The sequence below is a fragment of the Haliotis rufescens genome, unplaced genomic scaffold, assembly GCF_023055435.1.
Source record: "Haliotis rufescens isolate VD_foot unplaced genomic scaffold, xgHalRufe1.0.p SCAF_10, whole genome shotgun sequence".
Classification (NCBI taxonomy): Eukaryota; Metazoa; Mollusca; class Gastropoda; order Lepetellida; family Haliotidae; genus Haliotis; species Haliotis rufescens.
In genome coordinates this window covers 17,666,731-17,683,947 of record NW_025963780.1, presented here as the reverse complement: position 1 = coordinate 17,683,947, position 17,217 = coordinate 17,666,731, and the positions used below count along the sequence as shown (strand labels likewise).

Below are 17,217 nucleotides of genomic sequence, written 5' to 3'. Positions count from 1 at the left end.
CTGGAAATGACAGTAAAAATTCCCAATTTTTAATTACAACTCCTCAAAATAAGAACATTAAAAAAATTGATTTTGAACATTGTCACAATTTTTTTCCAATTTGCTGCCAAAGGCATGTAGTTATCCCAGATAAATTACTGATTTTCAGATAATAAATAGAATCTTCATCAACACTGTATGACTTTTGAGCTAAACACAAATTTATCATGTAGTCCGTATGAAAAACATGAAATATGTTTCATTGTCTTAGGTTTGGGGTCATGTAGTTGGAGGGTACCCTAGTACCACATGCTCATTATTAGACCTAACTAACTAGGACTGGCTGGTTGTGTGTCATCATGCCCTTATGGCAGAGACCATTAGTGATTAGGTGTCAATCACTGGTTTGTCTGGCTCAGGCTGCTGTGATAGCTGGAATACTGATTACTGTGGCATAAGACAAGCCTCACCCATAAGTTAAACTGATAATGACTGAAGACAGCAAGAAGAGCTGCAAACTCTGTGTAACATACTGACTACTGCTGAATCGCCTTGATCATGTTTCTAGGGCTGTCAGCACTAACAAATCGATGTTAAACCCAACTTACTCATCGACTGACTGTTGCAGTTCTCCCCCAGAAGGGAAGCAGGCCAAGAGGAAGATCACCCCGACACTTATCCTCAGCCGGAAGGCCTCCAAGATCAGCTTGAGTGAAACTTCCAAGAAGAGGAGACCCATTAAGCCTTCAGATGAAAGTAGGTGTCTTGTCCTGCTCCCAGATATTTGGGGAGGGTATGTTTAGTGCAAGTCATAATGGATTGCTTTTAGTTGCTTTGGATTGCTTTTCCAAGATGACCCCCTCACACACACACGCACGCACTCACACACGCACGCACGCACGCACGCACGCACACACGCACGCACGTATGCATGCACACACAAAAAATAAAAAATAACAATAAAAATAAACCGACCAAAAACAAAACCAGTACCCTAACTATTTGATCAACACGCAGAGAATGTGAATAGCAGTTATAAATAATGCCTGATTTTCAAACTACATCCAGATACGTCATCAGAATGAGTTTTTCTTTTCATACTTATTGAGGTCATGGTTATGAAGTTTTTCAAGTCCTGATAAATCCTCTTGTTCTTGATTATATTTTAATGAAAAATGTTCATTTCAAAGGACCTGTTAGAAGGAGAGAATCTGCCAAGTGTTCCATGCAGATGATGTGTTTACATTCAGTATGCAGTAGGGTGTTCACCTAGACTAATAGTTGCTTCCCATAACTTGTAAGATACTACAGGCATTTAATTTTATTAGGGGGTGGGGTCGGTCGGTGGTCTTTAGGACTGCCCATTTGATGTAACATTTTTATATGCCCCCCAAATTAATGTAACATTTTTTCAGGCTCCCCTCCCCGATCCCCAGAATACATTACCAGTCCCTTATTAATGTTCAAATTTACAATTTTATCATTTTAAATTATAGAATAGTCATTTTTTCATGCCCTATTTTTTCGTGACCACAACAATGTCAAAAGTTCTGCTTTCTGTTTTTGCTTATGGAACCTTTTTGTATTCGTTTTTGAGATACAGTAATCTGATATGCTTGTCTGAATGCTTCACTCTTACGAAGAATTTAGAAGCCTTAATTGACACTGATTGGCTGATAAGAAAGTTAAGCTTGATCCGTGAAGGTGTTGTCAGATCTTCACACACTGAGGCATAACATCGCAGTAAAGCATGTGATTTTAATGAGACTTGAGTTCAGATATACAAACATCCCACATATAGATGACTGTTTATGTATTATTGCAGACATCTTTAAGGTGTATTGTGCCGATCACACATACAGCACCATCAAGGTTCCCATGGCAACCATTGTGGCAGAGATCGTGGGCCATGCTCAGGAGAAGCTGTGCCTGGGAGATGACTTGGTTCTGTGTGAGGTCAAGTCAACTGGAGGTGGGTGCAGCTTCTTGATGGGCAATCATGGGTGTTCGAAGGGGGTTGAAGTTAAACATGTATTGCCAGATATGAAGGCTATGTATTGGCCAAAAATTTGTATTGCAACATAGTGCAATATGGGTATCTGCATTGCAATAGATATTACAATATATTGGGAGCTGAAGTATATGAAAATATAATTTTGAAAATGCATGCAATAACTCACGAGTTAAAACCTATTTTAAGTGGCATTTTGACATGGGTTTCAACTTCTTTATTCTTTTAATTTTGGTTCAGGAGCTTAGCTTCAGTACAAGCATTGTTTCCTAAGGTACCAGTACTAGCAACAGTAACAGAATGTAGGTAGCTGGGACCTTTTCTTTCCCAGATTCCACATGGAAGAAAGTTTTTAGTTATCACATGAACCTTTTTAATTCGGATTTTAGACGTGACTTGTTAGGTCAAGATCACTGTTCTGTTCTTTCAATTTCAGAACGGATCATTTACAAGAAAAATGATCTGTGTGTGACAACAGGCCTGAGCCTCAACGGGCGGCTGTTTGTGACACCCCGGGAGCACCTTGATGCCCTGGTAACTATACTGCATGTACAGGGGAAATAAGTATTAAGTATTAAGTCCTAAGTCTTTTTCTTATCAATTATCATGTAGATTTGTTAGAAACACAATATTTTGTCAGTCACTGCCTCAAGACATACAATCAATTGCTCGGAAACAAGGGACCACCTATGTGGTCTAGTGGTAGAGCGTCTGCCTGGAGAATGGATCCCTGAACGCGTCATACCAAAAGACGTTAAAAGATGACCCTTGTTGTTACCCTGCCTGGCAAATGGGGCAAAAACAAGAACTGGTCGGATCGAAGTCGGTATATTGGGGTATTCATGTTAAACTTCAGCATGGTATCTCAGGGGGCTAGCACTATAAAATCAGCTTTAGCCTGGAGTAGTACAAGCAGCCACACGCACGCACACATGCACATCGCTGTATAAGCGCAATAATCCTTGAACGCAACATTAAACCTCATTTCACCTCACCTCTGAAACAAGGAGCTGAACAGTTATGTATTTGTAACAAAATGTTATTTAAAAAAAAATCTTATCCATGCTGCCCCCAGCCGCTACCTACCCCTTGATATACTGTAGGAGAAAAATGAGCACTAAATGATGCAGAATGCGATAATCGCAATCAGTGTTAAAATAAAACAAATTCCTGCTGCCATCAGGACCAACAAACTACTTCGGGCCTATAGGCAGTGTTCCTTTCGGCATATATTTTCTTTTCCTTTCCTTTTGTAAATGAATCTCGCAGTGACATACCATTGATGGCTTGGCATGTAGTTTAAATCAATATATAGGAGTGTGATCTAAGTGTCTTATTGTTATTGATTGAATAGTAAACCTGCCTACATTGTTTCAGACACCGCTTCCGGAGCAAGAAGGACCAACGTCCGGCACGGCTGCCCTGCTGGAGTTGATGAGCACCAAGGAGGTGGCATACCACGTCACTCAGTACGACTGGGAGCTGTTCATGTGTGTCCATGAGGTGAGTTACACTGGTTCTCATGGAGAGATACACTGGTCCTTCATGGCTGATATGCTGGTCCTCCATGTCTTGCATGCTGGTCCTCCATGTCTTACATACTGGTCCTCCATGTCTTACATGCTGGTCCTCCATGTCTTACACACTGGTCCTCCATGTCTTACACACTGGTCCTCCATGTCTTACATGCTGGTCCTCCATGTCTTACATGCTGGTCCTCCATGTCTTACACACTGGTCCTCCATGTCTTACACACTGGTCCTCCATGTCTTACACACTGGTCCTCCATGTCTTACATGCTGACCCTCCATGTCTTGCATGCTGGTCCTCCATGTCTTACACACTGGTCCTCCATGTCTTACACACTGGTCCTCCATGTCTTGCATGCTGGTCCTCCATGTCTTACACACTGGTCCTCCATGTCTTACACACTGGTCCTCCATGTCTTGCATGCTGGTCCTCCATGTCTTACACACTGGTCCTCCATGTCTTGCATGCTGGTCCTCCATGTCTTACACACTGGTCCTCCATGTCTTACACACTGGTCCTCCATGTCTTACACACTGGTCCTCCATGTCTTACACACTGGTCCTCCATGTCTTACACACTGGTCCTCCATGTCTTACACACTGGTCCTCCATGTCTTACACACTGGTCCTCCATGTCTTGCATGCTGGTCCTCCATGTCTTACACACTGGTCCTCCATGTCTTGCATGCTGGTCCTCCATGTCTTACACACTGGTCCTCCATGTCTTACACACTGGTCCTCCATGTCTTACACACTGGTCCTCCATGTCTTACACACTGGTCCTCCATGTCTTGCATGCTGGTCCTCCATGTCTTACACACTGGTCCTCCATGTCTTACACACTGGTCCTCCATGTCTTGCATGCTGGTCCTCCATGTCTTACACACTGGTCCTCCATGTCTTGCATGCTGGTCCTCCATGTCTTACACACTGGTCCTCCATGTCTTACACACTGGTCCTCCATGTCTTACACACTGGTCCTCCATGTCTTACACACTGGTCCTCCATGTCTTACATGCTGACCCTCCATGTCTTGCATGCTGGTCCTCCATGTCTTACACACTGGTCCTCCATGTCTTACACACTGGTCCTCCATGTCTTGCATGCTGGTCCTCCATGTCTTACACACTGGTCCTCCATGTCTTACACAATGGTCCTCCATGTCTTACACACTGGTCCTCCATGTCTTACACACTGGTCCTCCATGTCTTACACACTGGTCCTCCATGTCTTACACACTGGTCCTCCATGTCTTACATACTGGTCCTCCATGTCTTACACACTGGTCCTCCATGTCTTACACACTGGTCCTCCATGTCTTACATACTGGTCCTCCATGTCTTGCATGCTGGTCCTCCATGTCTTACACACTGGTCCTCCATGCCTTACACACTGGTCCTCCATGTCTTACACACTGGTCCTCCATGTCTTGCACACTGGTGCTCCATGCCTTGCATGCTGGTCCTCCATGTCTTACACACTGGTCCTCCATGTCTTACACACTGGTCCTCCATGTCTTACATACTGGTCCTCCATGTCTTACATACTGGTCTTTCATGGCTGATATACTGATCCTGTGTGGCTGATATACTGATCCTGTATGGCTGATATACTGATCCTGTATGGCTGATATATGGATCCTGTATGGCTGATATATGGATGCTGTATGGCTGATATACTTATCCTGTATGGCTGATATATACTGATCCTGTATGACTGATATACTGATCCTGTATGGCTGATATATGGATCCTGTATGGCTGATATATGGATCCTGTATGGCTGATATTCTGGTCCTGTATGGCTGATATACTGATCCTGTATGACTGATATATGGATCATGTATGGCTGATATATGGATCCTGTATGGCTGATATACTGGTCTTGTCCATTTGCTCGGGACAGATAATCTGTATTTACTTGTTTCGTGTTGGTTATTCTCTAACTTTCTTTTTTCAGTTTATACATAATTTATTCTAAGGAAAAGGATTGGGCAAAAGTTATCACAAATAAGAACACCCTCTCCCATTGATTTTCATATATGCTTATTTATATTTAATAATGGTACATTACATGACAGAGAGGAAAGAAAAGAATTAGAGAAACGTTTGAACAATAACACTTAAACCTTAATGTTTTCTTTATGTATGTATGTACATTTCTAAAAATGTTTTCGTTCCCATGCTTAGGTAAAACTGCCATCTGGCATCAGGTCAATATTTACATTGCAAGTATCTTTTACAATTAACAATAGTGAGTGCATCAATTTGTTTCTAGCTGATTTAGAAAATGGACATTCAATGAAAAAATTATATGAATTTTCACATGGGCTGCCACATCACATTATGGATCCTCGTTTAAACCGTTTCTAAATTCTCTAACTCCCGTATGGTTACTGCTATGTTGGGCCTGTGTGTCTGATTTTCTGGCTGAGTTATTATCAATCTTGATAAGTGGTGAAAGGCTACCACTGACATCACTTCAAGCTCCCCTCCCACATCAAGATGACACTTTGGGTACTACTGTCACTGTTACTACTGTCACTGTTACTACTGTCACTGTTGCTACTGTCACTGTTACTGTTGCTACTGTCACTGTTACTACTGTCACTGTTACTACTGTCACTGTTGCTACTGTCACTGTTGCTACTGTAAATGTTACTGTTGCTACTGTCACTGTTACTACTGTCACTGTTACTGTTGCTACTGTCACTGTTACTACTGTCACTGTTGCTACTGTCACTGTTACTGTTGCTACTGTCACTGTTGCTACTGTCACTGTTACTACTGTCACTGTTACTACTGTCACTGTTGTTACTGTCACTGTTGCTACTGTAAATGTTACTGTTGCTACTGTCACTGTTACTACTGTCACTGTTACTGTTGCTACTGGGGCGGTCGGGTAGCCTAGTGGTTAAAGCGTTCGCTCGTCACGCGGAAGACCCGGGTTCGATTCCCGACATGGGTACAATGTGTGAAGCCCATTTCTGGTGTCCCCCGCCGTGATATTGCTGGAATATTGCTAAAAGCGGCGTTAAACCATACTCACTCACTCACTCACTGTTGCTACTGTCACTGTTACTACTGTCACTGTTACTACTGTCACTGTTACTACTGCTACTGTCACTGTTACTACTGTCACTGTTACTACTGCTACTGTCACTGTTGCTACTGTCACTGTTACTACTGTCACTGTTACTACTGTCACTGTTACTACTGCTACTGTCACTGTTACTACTGCTACTGTCACTGTTACTACTGTCACTGTTACTACTGCTACTGTCACTGTTACTACTGTCACTGTTACTACTGCTACTGTCACTGTTACTACTGCTACTGTCACTGTTACTACTGTCACTGTTACTACTGTCACTGTTACTACTGTCACTGTTACTACTGCTACTGTCACTGTTACTACTGTCACTGTTACTACTGTCACTGTTACTACTGTCACTGTTACTACTGTCACTGTTACTGTTGCTACTGTCACTGTTACTACTGTCACTGTTACCGTTACTACTGTCACTGTTACTGTTGCTACTGTCACTGTTACTACTGTCACTGTTACTACTGCTACTGTCACTGTTGCTACTGTCACTGTTACTACTGTCACTGTTACTACTGCTACTGTCACTGTTGCTACTGTCACTGTTACTGTTACTACTGTCACTGTTACTACTGTCACTGTTACTACTGTCACTGTTACTACTGTCACTGTTGTTACTGTCACTGTTGCTACTGTAAATGTTACTGTTGCTACTGTCACTGTTACTACTGTCACTGTTACTGTTGCTACTGTCACTGTTGCTACTGTCACTGTTACTACTGTCACTGTTACTACTGCTACTGTCACTGTTGCTACTGTCACTGTTGCTACTGTCACTGTTACTACTGTCACTGTTACTACTGTCACTGTTACTACTGTCACTGTTACTACTGTTACCGTTGCTACTGTCACTGTTACTACTGTCACTGTTACTACTGTCACTGTTACTACTGCTACTGTCACTGTTACTACTGTCACTGTTACTACTGTCACTGTTACTACTGTCACTGTTACTACTGCTACTGTCACTGTTACTACTGTCACTGTTACTACTGTCACTGTTACTACTGTCACTGTTACTACTGTCACTGTTACTGTTACTACTGTCACTGTTACTACTGTCACTGTTACTACTGCTACTGTCACTGTTACTACTGTCACTGTTACTACTGTCACTGTTACTACTGTCACTGTTACTGTTGCTACTGTCACTGTTACTACTGTCACTGTTACCGTTACTACTGTCACTGTTACTGTTGCTACTGTCACTGTTACTACTGTCACTGTTACTACTGCTACTGTCACTGTTGCTACTGTCACTGTTACTACTGTCACTGTTACTACTGCTACTGTCACTGTTGCTACTGTCACTGTTACTACTGTCACTGTTACTACTGCTACTGTCACTGTTACTACTGTCACTGTTACTACTGCTACTGTCACTGTTGCTACTGTCACTGTTACTACTGTCACTGTTACTACTGCTACTGTCACTGTTACTACTGCTACTGTCACTGTTACTACTGCTACTGTCACTGTTGCTACTGTCACTGTTACAACTGTCACTGTTACTACTGTCACTGTTACTACTGCTACTGTCACTGTTGCTACTGTCACTGTTACTACTGTCACTGTTACTACTGCTACTGTCACTGTTACTACTGTCACTGTTACTACTGCTACTGTCACTGTTGCTACTGTCACTGTTACTACTGTCACTGTTACTACTGCTACTGTCACTGTTACTACTGCTACTGTCACTGTTACTACTGCTACTGTCACTGTTGCTACTGTCACTGTTACTACTGTCACTGTTACTACTGTCACTGTTACTACTGCTACTGTCACTGTTACTACTGCTACTGTCACTGTTACTACTGTCACTGTTACTACTGTCACTGTTACTGTTGCTACTGTCACTGTTACTACTGTCACTGTTGCTACTGTCACTGTTACTACTGTCACTGTTACTACTGTCACTGTTACTACTGTCACTGTTACTACTGTCACTGTTACTGTTGCTACTGTCACTGTTACTACTGTCACTGTTGCTACTGTCACTGTTACTACTGTCACTGTTACTACTGTCACTGTTACTGTTGCTACTGTCACTGTTACTACTGTCACTGTTGCTACTGTCACTGTTACTACTGTCACTGTTACTACTGTCACTGTTACTACTGTCACTGTTACTGTTGCTACTGTCACTGTTACTACTGTCACTGTTGCTACTGTCACTGTTACTACTGTCACTGTTACTACTGTCACTGTTACTGTTGCTACTGTCACTGTTACTACTGTCACTGTTGCTACTGTCACTGTTGCTACTGCTACTGTCACTGTTGCTACTGTCACTGTTGCTACTGTCACTGTTACTACTGTCACTGTTACTACTGCTACTGTCACTGTTGCTACTGTCACTGTTACTACTGTCACTGTTACTACTGCTACTGTCACTGTTACTACTGTCACTGTTACTACTGCTACTGTCACTGTTGCTACTGTCACTGTTACTACTGTCACTGTTACTACTGCTACTGTCACTGTTGCTACTATCACTGTTACTACTGCTACTGTCACTGTTACTACTGCTACTGTCACTGTTGCTACTGTCACTGTTACTACTGCTACTGTCACTGTTGCTACTGTCACTGTTACTACTGTCACTGTTACTACTGCTACTGTCACTGTTGCTACTGTCACTGTTACTACTGTCACTGTTACTACTGCCACTGTCACTGTTACTACTGTCACTGTTACTACTGCTACTGTCACTGTTACTACTGTCACTGTTACTACTGCTACTGTCACTGTTGCTACTGTCACTGTTACTACTGTCACTGTTACTACTGCTACTGTCACTGTTACTACTGCTACTGTCACTGTTACTACTGTCACTGTTACTACTGCTACTGTCACTGTTGCTACTGTCACTGTTACTACTGCTACTGTCACTGTTGCTACTGTCACTGTTACTACTGTCACTGTTACTACTGCTACTGTCACTGTTGCTACTGTCACTGTTACTACTGTCACTGTTACTACTGCTACTGTCACTGTTACTACTGTCACTGTTACTACTGCTACTGTCACTGTTACTACTGTCACTGTTACTACTGCTACTGTCACTGTTGCTACTGTCACTGTTACTACTGTCACTGTTACTACTGCTACTGTCACTGTTACTACTGCTACTGTCACTGTTACTACTGTCACTGTTACTACTGCTACTGTCACTGTTGCTACTGTCACTGTTACTACTGTCACTGTTACTACTGCTACTGTCACTGTTACTACTGTCACTGTTACTACTGCTACTGTCACTGTTACTACTGTCACTGTTACTACTGCTACTGTCACTGTTGCTACTGTCACTGTTACTACTGTCACTGTTACTACTGCTACTGTTACTACTGCTACTGTCACTGTTACTACTGTCACTGTTACTACTGCTACTGTCACTGTTGCTACTGTCACTGTTACTACTGTCACTGTTACTACTGCTACTGTCACTGTTGCTACTGTCACTGTTGCTACTGTCACTGTTACTACTGCTACTGTCACTGTTACTACTGTCACTGTTACTACTGTCACTGTTACTACTGTCACTGTTACTACTGTCACTGTTACTGTTGCTACTGTCACTGTTACTACTGTCACTGTTACTACTGTCACTGTTACTACTGCTACTGTCACTGTTACTACTGTCACTGTTACTACTGTCACTGTTACTGTTGCTACTGTCACTGTTACTACTGTTACCATTACTACTGTTACCGTTACTACTGTCACTGTTACTACTGTCACTGTTACTACTGTCACTGTTGTTACTGTCACTGTTGCTACTGTAAATGTTACTGTTGCTACTGTCACTGTTACTACTGTCACTGTTACTGTTGCTACTGTCACTGTTACTACTGTCACTGTTGCTACTGTCACTGTTACTGTTGCTACTGTCACTGTTACTACTGTCACTGTTACTGTTGCTACTGTCACTGTTACTACTGTCACTGTTACTGTTGCTACTGTCACTGTTACTACTGTCACTGTTACTACTGTCACTGTTACTGTTACTACTGTCACTGTTACTGTTGCTACTGTCACTGTTACTGTTGCTACTGTTACCGTTACTACTGTTACTGTTACTACTGCTACTGTCACTGTTACTACTGTCACTGTTGCTACTGTCACTGTTACTGTTGCTACTGTCACTGTTACTACTGTCACTGTTACTGTTACTACTGTCACTGTTACTACTGTCACTGTTACTACTGCTACTGTCACTGTTACTACTGTCACTGTTACTACTGTCACTGTTACTACTGTCACTGTTACTACTGTCACTGTTACTGTTGCTACTGTCACTGTTACTACTGTCACTGTTACCGTTACTACTGTCACTGTTACTGTTGCTACTGTCACTGTTACTACTGTCACTGTTACTACTGCTACTGTCACTGTTGCTACTGTCACTGTTACTACTGTCACTGTTACTACTGTCACTGTTACTACTGTCACTGTTACTGTTGCTACTGTCACTGTTACTACTGTCACTGTTACTACTGTCACTGTTACTACTGCTACTGTCACTGTTACTACTGCTACTGTCACTGTTACTACTGTCACTGTTACTACTGTCACTGTTACTACTGTCACTGTTACTACTGTCACTGTTACTGTTGCTACTGTCACTGTTACTACTGTCACTGTTGCTACTGTCACTGTTACTGTTGCTACTGTCACTGTTACTACTGTCACTGTTACTGTTGCTACTGTCACTGTTACTACTGTCACTGTTACTGTTGCTACTGTCACTGTTGCTACTGTCACTGTTACTACTGTCACTGTTACTACTGCTACTGTCACTGTTACTACTGTCACTGTTACTACTGTCACTGTTACTGTTGCTACTGTCACTGTTACTACTGTCACTGTTACTATTGTCACTGTTACTGTTGCTACTGTCACTGTTACTACTGTTACCATTACTACTGTTACCGTTACTACTGTCACTGTTACTACTGTCACTGTTACTACTGTCACTGTTACTACTGCTACTGTCACTGTTACTACTGTTACCATTACTACTGTCACTGTTACTACTGTCACTGTTACTACTGTCACTGTTACTACTGTCACTGTTACTGTTGCTACTGTCACTGTTACTACTGTTACCATTACTACTGTTACCGTTGCTACTGTCACTGTTACTACTGTCACTGTTACTACTGTCACTGTTACTACTGTCACTGTTACTGTTGCTACTGTCACTGTTACTACTGTCACTGTTACTACTGTCACTGTTACTACTGGTACTGTCACTGTTACTACTGTCACTGTTACTACTGTCACTGTTACTACTGTCACTGTTACTACTGTCACTGTTACTGTTGCTACTGTCACTGTTACTACTGTCACTGTTGCTACTGTCACTGTTACTGTTGCTACTGTCACTGTTACTACTGTCACTGTTACTGTTGCTACTGTCACTGTTACTACTGTTACCATTACTACTGTTACCGTTGCTACTGTCACTGTTACTACTGTCACTGTTACTGTTGCTACTGTCACTGTTACTACTGTTACCATTACTACTGTTACCGTTGCTACTGTCACTGTTACTACTGTCACTGTTACTACTGTCACTGTTACTACTGTCACTGTTACTGTTGCTACTGTCACTGTTACTACTGTCACTGTTACTACTGTCACTGTTACTACTGCTACTGTCACTGTTACTACTGTCACTGTTACTACTGTCACTGTTACTACTGTCACTGTTACTGTTGCTACTGTCACTGTTACTACTGTCACTGTTGCTACTGTCACTGTTACTGTTGCTACTGTCACTGTTACTACTGTCACTGTTACTGTTGCTACTGTCACTGTTACTACTGTCACTGTTACTGTTGCTACTGTCACTGTTGCTACTGTCACTGTTACTACTGTCACTGTTACTACTGCTACTGTCACTGTTACTACTGCTACTGTCACTGTTACTACTGCTACTGTCACTGTTACTACTGCTACTGTCACTGTTACTACTGCTACTGTCACTGTTACTGTTGCTACTGTCACTGTTACTACTGTTACCATTACTACTGTTACCGTTACTACTGTCACTGTTACTACTGTCACTGTTACTACTGTCACTGTTGTTACTGTCACTGTTGCTACTGTAAATGTTACTGTTGCTACTGTCACTGTTACTACTGTCACTGTTACTGTTGCTACTGTCACTGTTACTACTGTCACTGTTACTACTGTCACTGTTACTACTGTCACTGTTACTACTGGCACTGTTACTACTGTCACTGTTACTACTGTCACTGTTACTACTGTCACTGTTGCTACTGTCACTGTTACTGTTGCTACTGTCACTGTTACTACTGTCACTGTTACTACTGTCACTGTTGCTACTGTCACTGTTACTGTTGCTACTGTCACTGTTACTACTGTCACTGTTACTGTTGCTACTGTCACTGTTACTACTGTCACTGTTACTGTTGCTACTGTCACTGTTGCTACTGTCACTGTTACTACTGTCACTGTTACTACTGCTACTGTCACTGTTACTACTGCTACTGTCACTGTTACTACTGTCACTGTTACTGTTGCTACTGTCACTGTTACTACTGTTACCATTACTACTGTTACCGTTACTACTGTCACTGTTACTACTGTCACTGTTACTACTGTCACTGTTGTTACTGTCACTGTTGCTACTGTAAATGTTACTGTTGCTACTGTCACTGTTACTACTGTCACTGTTACTGTTGCTACTGTCACTGTTACTACTGTCACTGTTACTACTGTCACTGTTACTACTGTCACTGTTACTACTGGCACTGTTACTACTGTCACTGTTACTACTGTCACTGTTACTACTGTCACTGTTGCTACTGTTACTGTTACTGTTGCTACTGTCACTGTTACTACTGTCACTGTTACTACTGTCACTGTTACTGTTGCTACTGTCACTGTTACTACTGTCACTGTTACTACTGTCACTGTTACTGTTGCTACTGTCACTGTTACTACTGTCACTGTTACTACTGTCACTGTTACTGTTGCTACTGTCACTGTTACTACTGTCACTGTTACTACTGTCACTGTTACTACTGTCACTGTTACTACTGTCACTGTTACTACTGTCACTGTTACTACTGTCACTGTTACTGTTACTACTGTCACTGTTACTACTGTCACTGTTACTGTTGCTACTGTCACTGTTACTACTGTCACTGTTACTACTGTCACTGTTACTACTGTCACTGTTACTACTGTCACTGTTACTACTGTCACTGTTACTGTTGCTACTGTCACTGTTACTACTGTCACTGTTACTACTGTCACTGTTACTACTGTCACTGTTACTACTGTCACTGTTGCTACTGTCACTGTTACTACTGTCACTGTTACTACTGTCACTGTTACTACTGTCACTGTTACTACTGCCACTGTTACTACTGTCACTGTTACTACTGTCACTGTTACTACTGTCACTGTTGCTACTGTCACTGTTACTGTTGCTACTGTCACTGTTACTACTGTCACTGTTACTACTGTCACTGTTGCTACTGTCACTGTTACTACTGTCACTGTTACTACTGTCACTGTTACTACTGTCACTGTTACTACTGTCACTGTTACTACTGTCACTGTTGCTACTGTCACTGTCACTGTTGCTACTGTCACTGTTACTGTTGCTACTGTCACTGTTACTACTGTCACTGTTACTACTGTCACTGTTACTACTGTCACTGTTACTACTGTCACTGTTACTACTGTCACTGTTACTGTTACTACTGTCACTGTTACTACTGTCACTGTTACTACTGTCACTGTTACTACTGTCACTGTTACTGTTGCTACTGTCACTGTTACTACTGTCACTGTTACTACTGTCACTGTTACTACTGTCACTGTTACTACTGCTACTGTCACTGTTACTACTGTCACTGTTACTACTGTCACTGTTACTACTGTCACTGTTACTACTGTCACTGTTACTGTTGCTACTGTCACTGTTACTACTGTCACTGTTACTACTGTCACTGTTACTGTTGCTACTGTCACTGTTACTACTGTCACTGTTACTACTGTCACTGTTACTGTTGCTACTGTCACTGTTACTACTGTCACTGTTACTACTGTCACTGTTACTGTTGCTACTGTCACTGTTACTACTGTCACTGTTACTACTGTCACTGTTACTGTTACTACTGTCACTGTTACTACTGCTACTGTCACTGTTACTACTGTCACTGTTACTACTGTCACTGTTACTACTGTCACTGTTGCTACTGTCACTGTTACTGTTGCTACTGTCACTGTTACTACTGTCACTGTTACTGTTGCTACTGTAACTGTTACTACTGTCACTGTTACTACTGTCACTGTTACTGTTGCTACTGTCACTGTTACTACTGTCACTGTTACTACTGTCACTGTTACTACTGTCACTGTTGCTACTGTCACTGTTACTGTTGCTACTGTCACTGTTACTACTGTCACTGTTACTGTTGCTACTGTCACTGTTACTACTGTCACTGTTACTACTGTCACTGTTACTGTTGCTACTGTCACTGTTACTACTGTCACTGTTACTACTGTCACTGTTACTACTGTCACTGTTACTACTGTCACTGTTACTACTGTCACTGTTACTGTTGCTACTGTCACTGTTACTACTGTCACTGTTACTACTGTCACTGTTGCTACTGTCACTGTTACTACTGTCACTGTTACTACTGTCACTGTTACTACTGTCACTGTTACTACTGTCACTGTTGCTACTGTCACTGTTACTACTGTCACTGTTACTACTGTCACTGTTACTGTTACTACTGTCACTGTTACTACTGTCACTGTTACTACTGTCACTGTTACTACTGTCACTGTTACTACTGTCACTGTTACTGTTGCTACTGTCACTGTTACTACTGTTACCGTTACTACTGTTACCCTTACTACTGTCACTGTTACTACTGTCACTGTTACTACTGTCACTGTTACTGTTGCTACTGTCACTGTTACTACTGTTACCATTACTACTGTTACCGTTACTACTGTCACTGTTACTACTGTCACTGTTACTACTGTCACTGTTACTGTTGCTACTGTCACTGTTACTACTGTCACTGTTACTGTTGCTACTGTCACTGTTACTACTGTCACTGTTACTGTTGCTACTGTCACTGTTGCTACTGTCACTGTTACTACTGTCACTGTTACTGTTGCTACTGTCACTGTTACTACTGTCACTGTTACTACTGTCACTGTTACTACTGTCACTGTTACTGTTGCTACTGTCACTGTTACTACTGTCACTGTTACTACTGTCACTGTTACTGTTGCTACTGTCACTGTTACTACTGTCACTGTTACTACTGTCACTGTTACTGTTGCTACTGTCACTGTTACTACTGTTACCGTTACTACTGTTACCGTTACTACTGTCACTGTTACTACTGTTACTGTTACTACTGTCACTGACTAAACTGCACTATTTTGCTGCTGTTCCCAGTACGAGCTGATCTATCAGGTGTTCGGTCGTCACAAGTTCAACAAAATCACAGCCAACCTGGATTTATTTCTCCGACGCTTCAATGAGATCCAGTACTGGATCGTCACGGAGATGGTGCTGACGCAGAATGTCAGCAAGCGGGTCCAGCTGCTCCGCAAGTTCATCAAGGTCGCTGCACAGTGAGTTGTAGGATTGTTCTGTCATGCATGTGTTTGTAGCAGAGTGTGGCTGGTTGGTTTGTTGTTTAATGTCGCACTCAGCAATATTCCAGCTATATGACGGCGGTCTGTAAATAATCGAGTCTGGACCAGACAATCCAGTGATTGATATCATGAGCATCAATCCATGCAATCGATGACATGTATCAACCAAGTCAACAGGCCTGACCACCCGATCCCGTTAGTAGCCTTTTACGACAAGCATAGTCGCCTTTTACAGCAAGTATGGGTTGCTGAAGACCTGTTCTACCCCGGAATCTTCACGGGTCAGCAGAGTGTGGAGGCATCCCACAGATGACATCCTTATCGTGTCAGCTTACAGATGGGGTTAACCTCTTGAGTCATGTGGACAAGACATCCGACCTCAGATCAGAAGGTCTGTGGGTCAAATCAACCACATGGACATTTTGTGACCAGAATAGGTCTAAATATACAAATTTTATGTTTGAAGTTTTAGAAGATTTTGTTTTTCTTGAAAAATAGGATTTATACTCCCCAGGGAGCTGAGATTGAAATATAAATGTGCTCAGATCCATGAACTTACATACTTAAAACAGCATAAGCACGCTTTTAGGAAATGGATTCTTCACTGTAATATTGTTATTGACCATCATTATGATCATCATCATTATCACCATCATCATCATTTTTTAATTGTTTCAGTTGCAAAGAGCATAAGAACATTCAGTCCTTCTTCGCCATCGTGATGGGCCTGAGCAACATTGCAGTCAGCAGACTGTCACAGACATGGGAGGTAACTCTTGCTGGCACTGTGTCTGCCTCAACCACACACGATGTCGACATGCGTCATGATCCTTGAGGAATGTTTGATGGACATAACTCTTAAAAGAATAATAACTTAAACATATTAATGCAAAGAGAATTACATGAACATCACATGTAGAA

The 17,217-nt window shown here is 42.0% G+C and overlaps 1 protein-coding gene across 3 annotated transcripts in view; it reads left to right on the top strand.

Annotated features, from left to right (window-relative positions):
- Positions 1 to 17,217, top strand: part of LOC124110717 (rap guanine nucleotide exchange factor 4-like) — a 164,393-nt gene that overhangs the window by 130,400 nt on the left and 16,776 nt on the right. For all 3 annotated transcript variants that reach the window (XM_048387615.1, XM_048387619.1, XM_048387623.1), the window contains 6 exons: positions 608 to 735; positions 1,805 to 1,951; positions 2,427 to 2,524; positions 3,368 to 3,493; positions 16,094 to 16,272; positions 16,975 to 17,065. In XM_048387615.1, the coding sequence (XP_048243572.1) occupies positions 608 to 735; positions 1,805 to 1,951; positions 2,427 to 2,524; positions 3,368 to 3,493; positions 16,094 to 16,272; positions 16,975 to 17,065 (769 nt within the window). The remainder of the gene's footprint in view (positions 1 to 607; positions 736 to 1,804; positions 1,952 to 2,426; positions 2,525 to 3,367; positions 3,494 to 16,093; positions 16,273 to 16,974; positions 17,066 to 17,217) is intronic.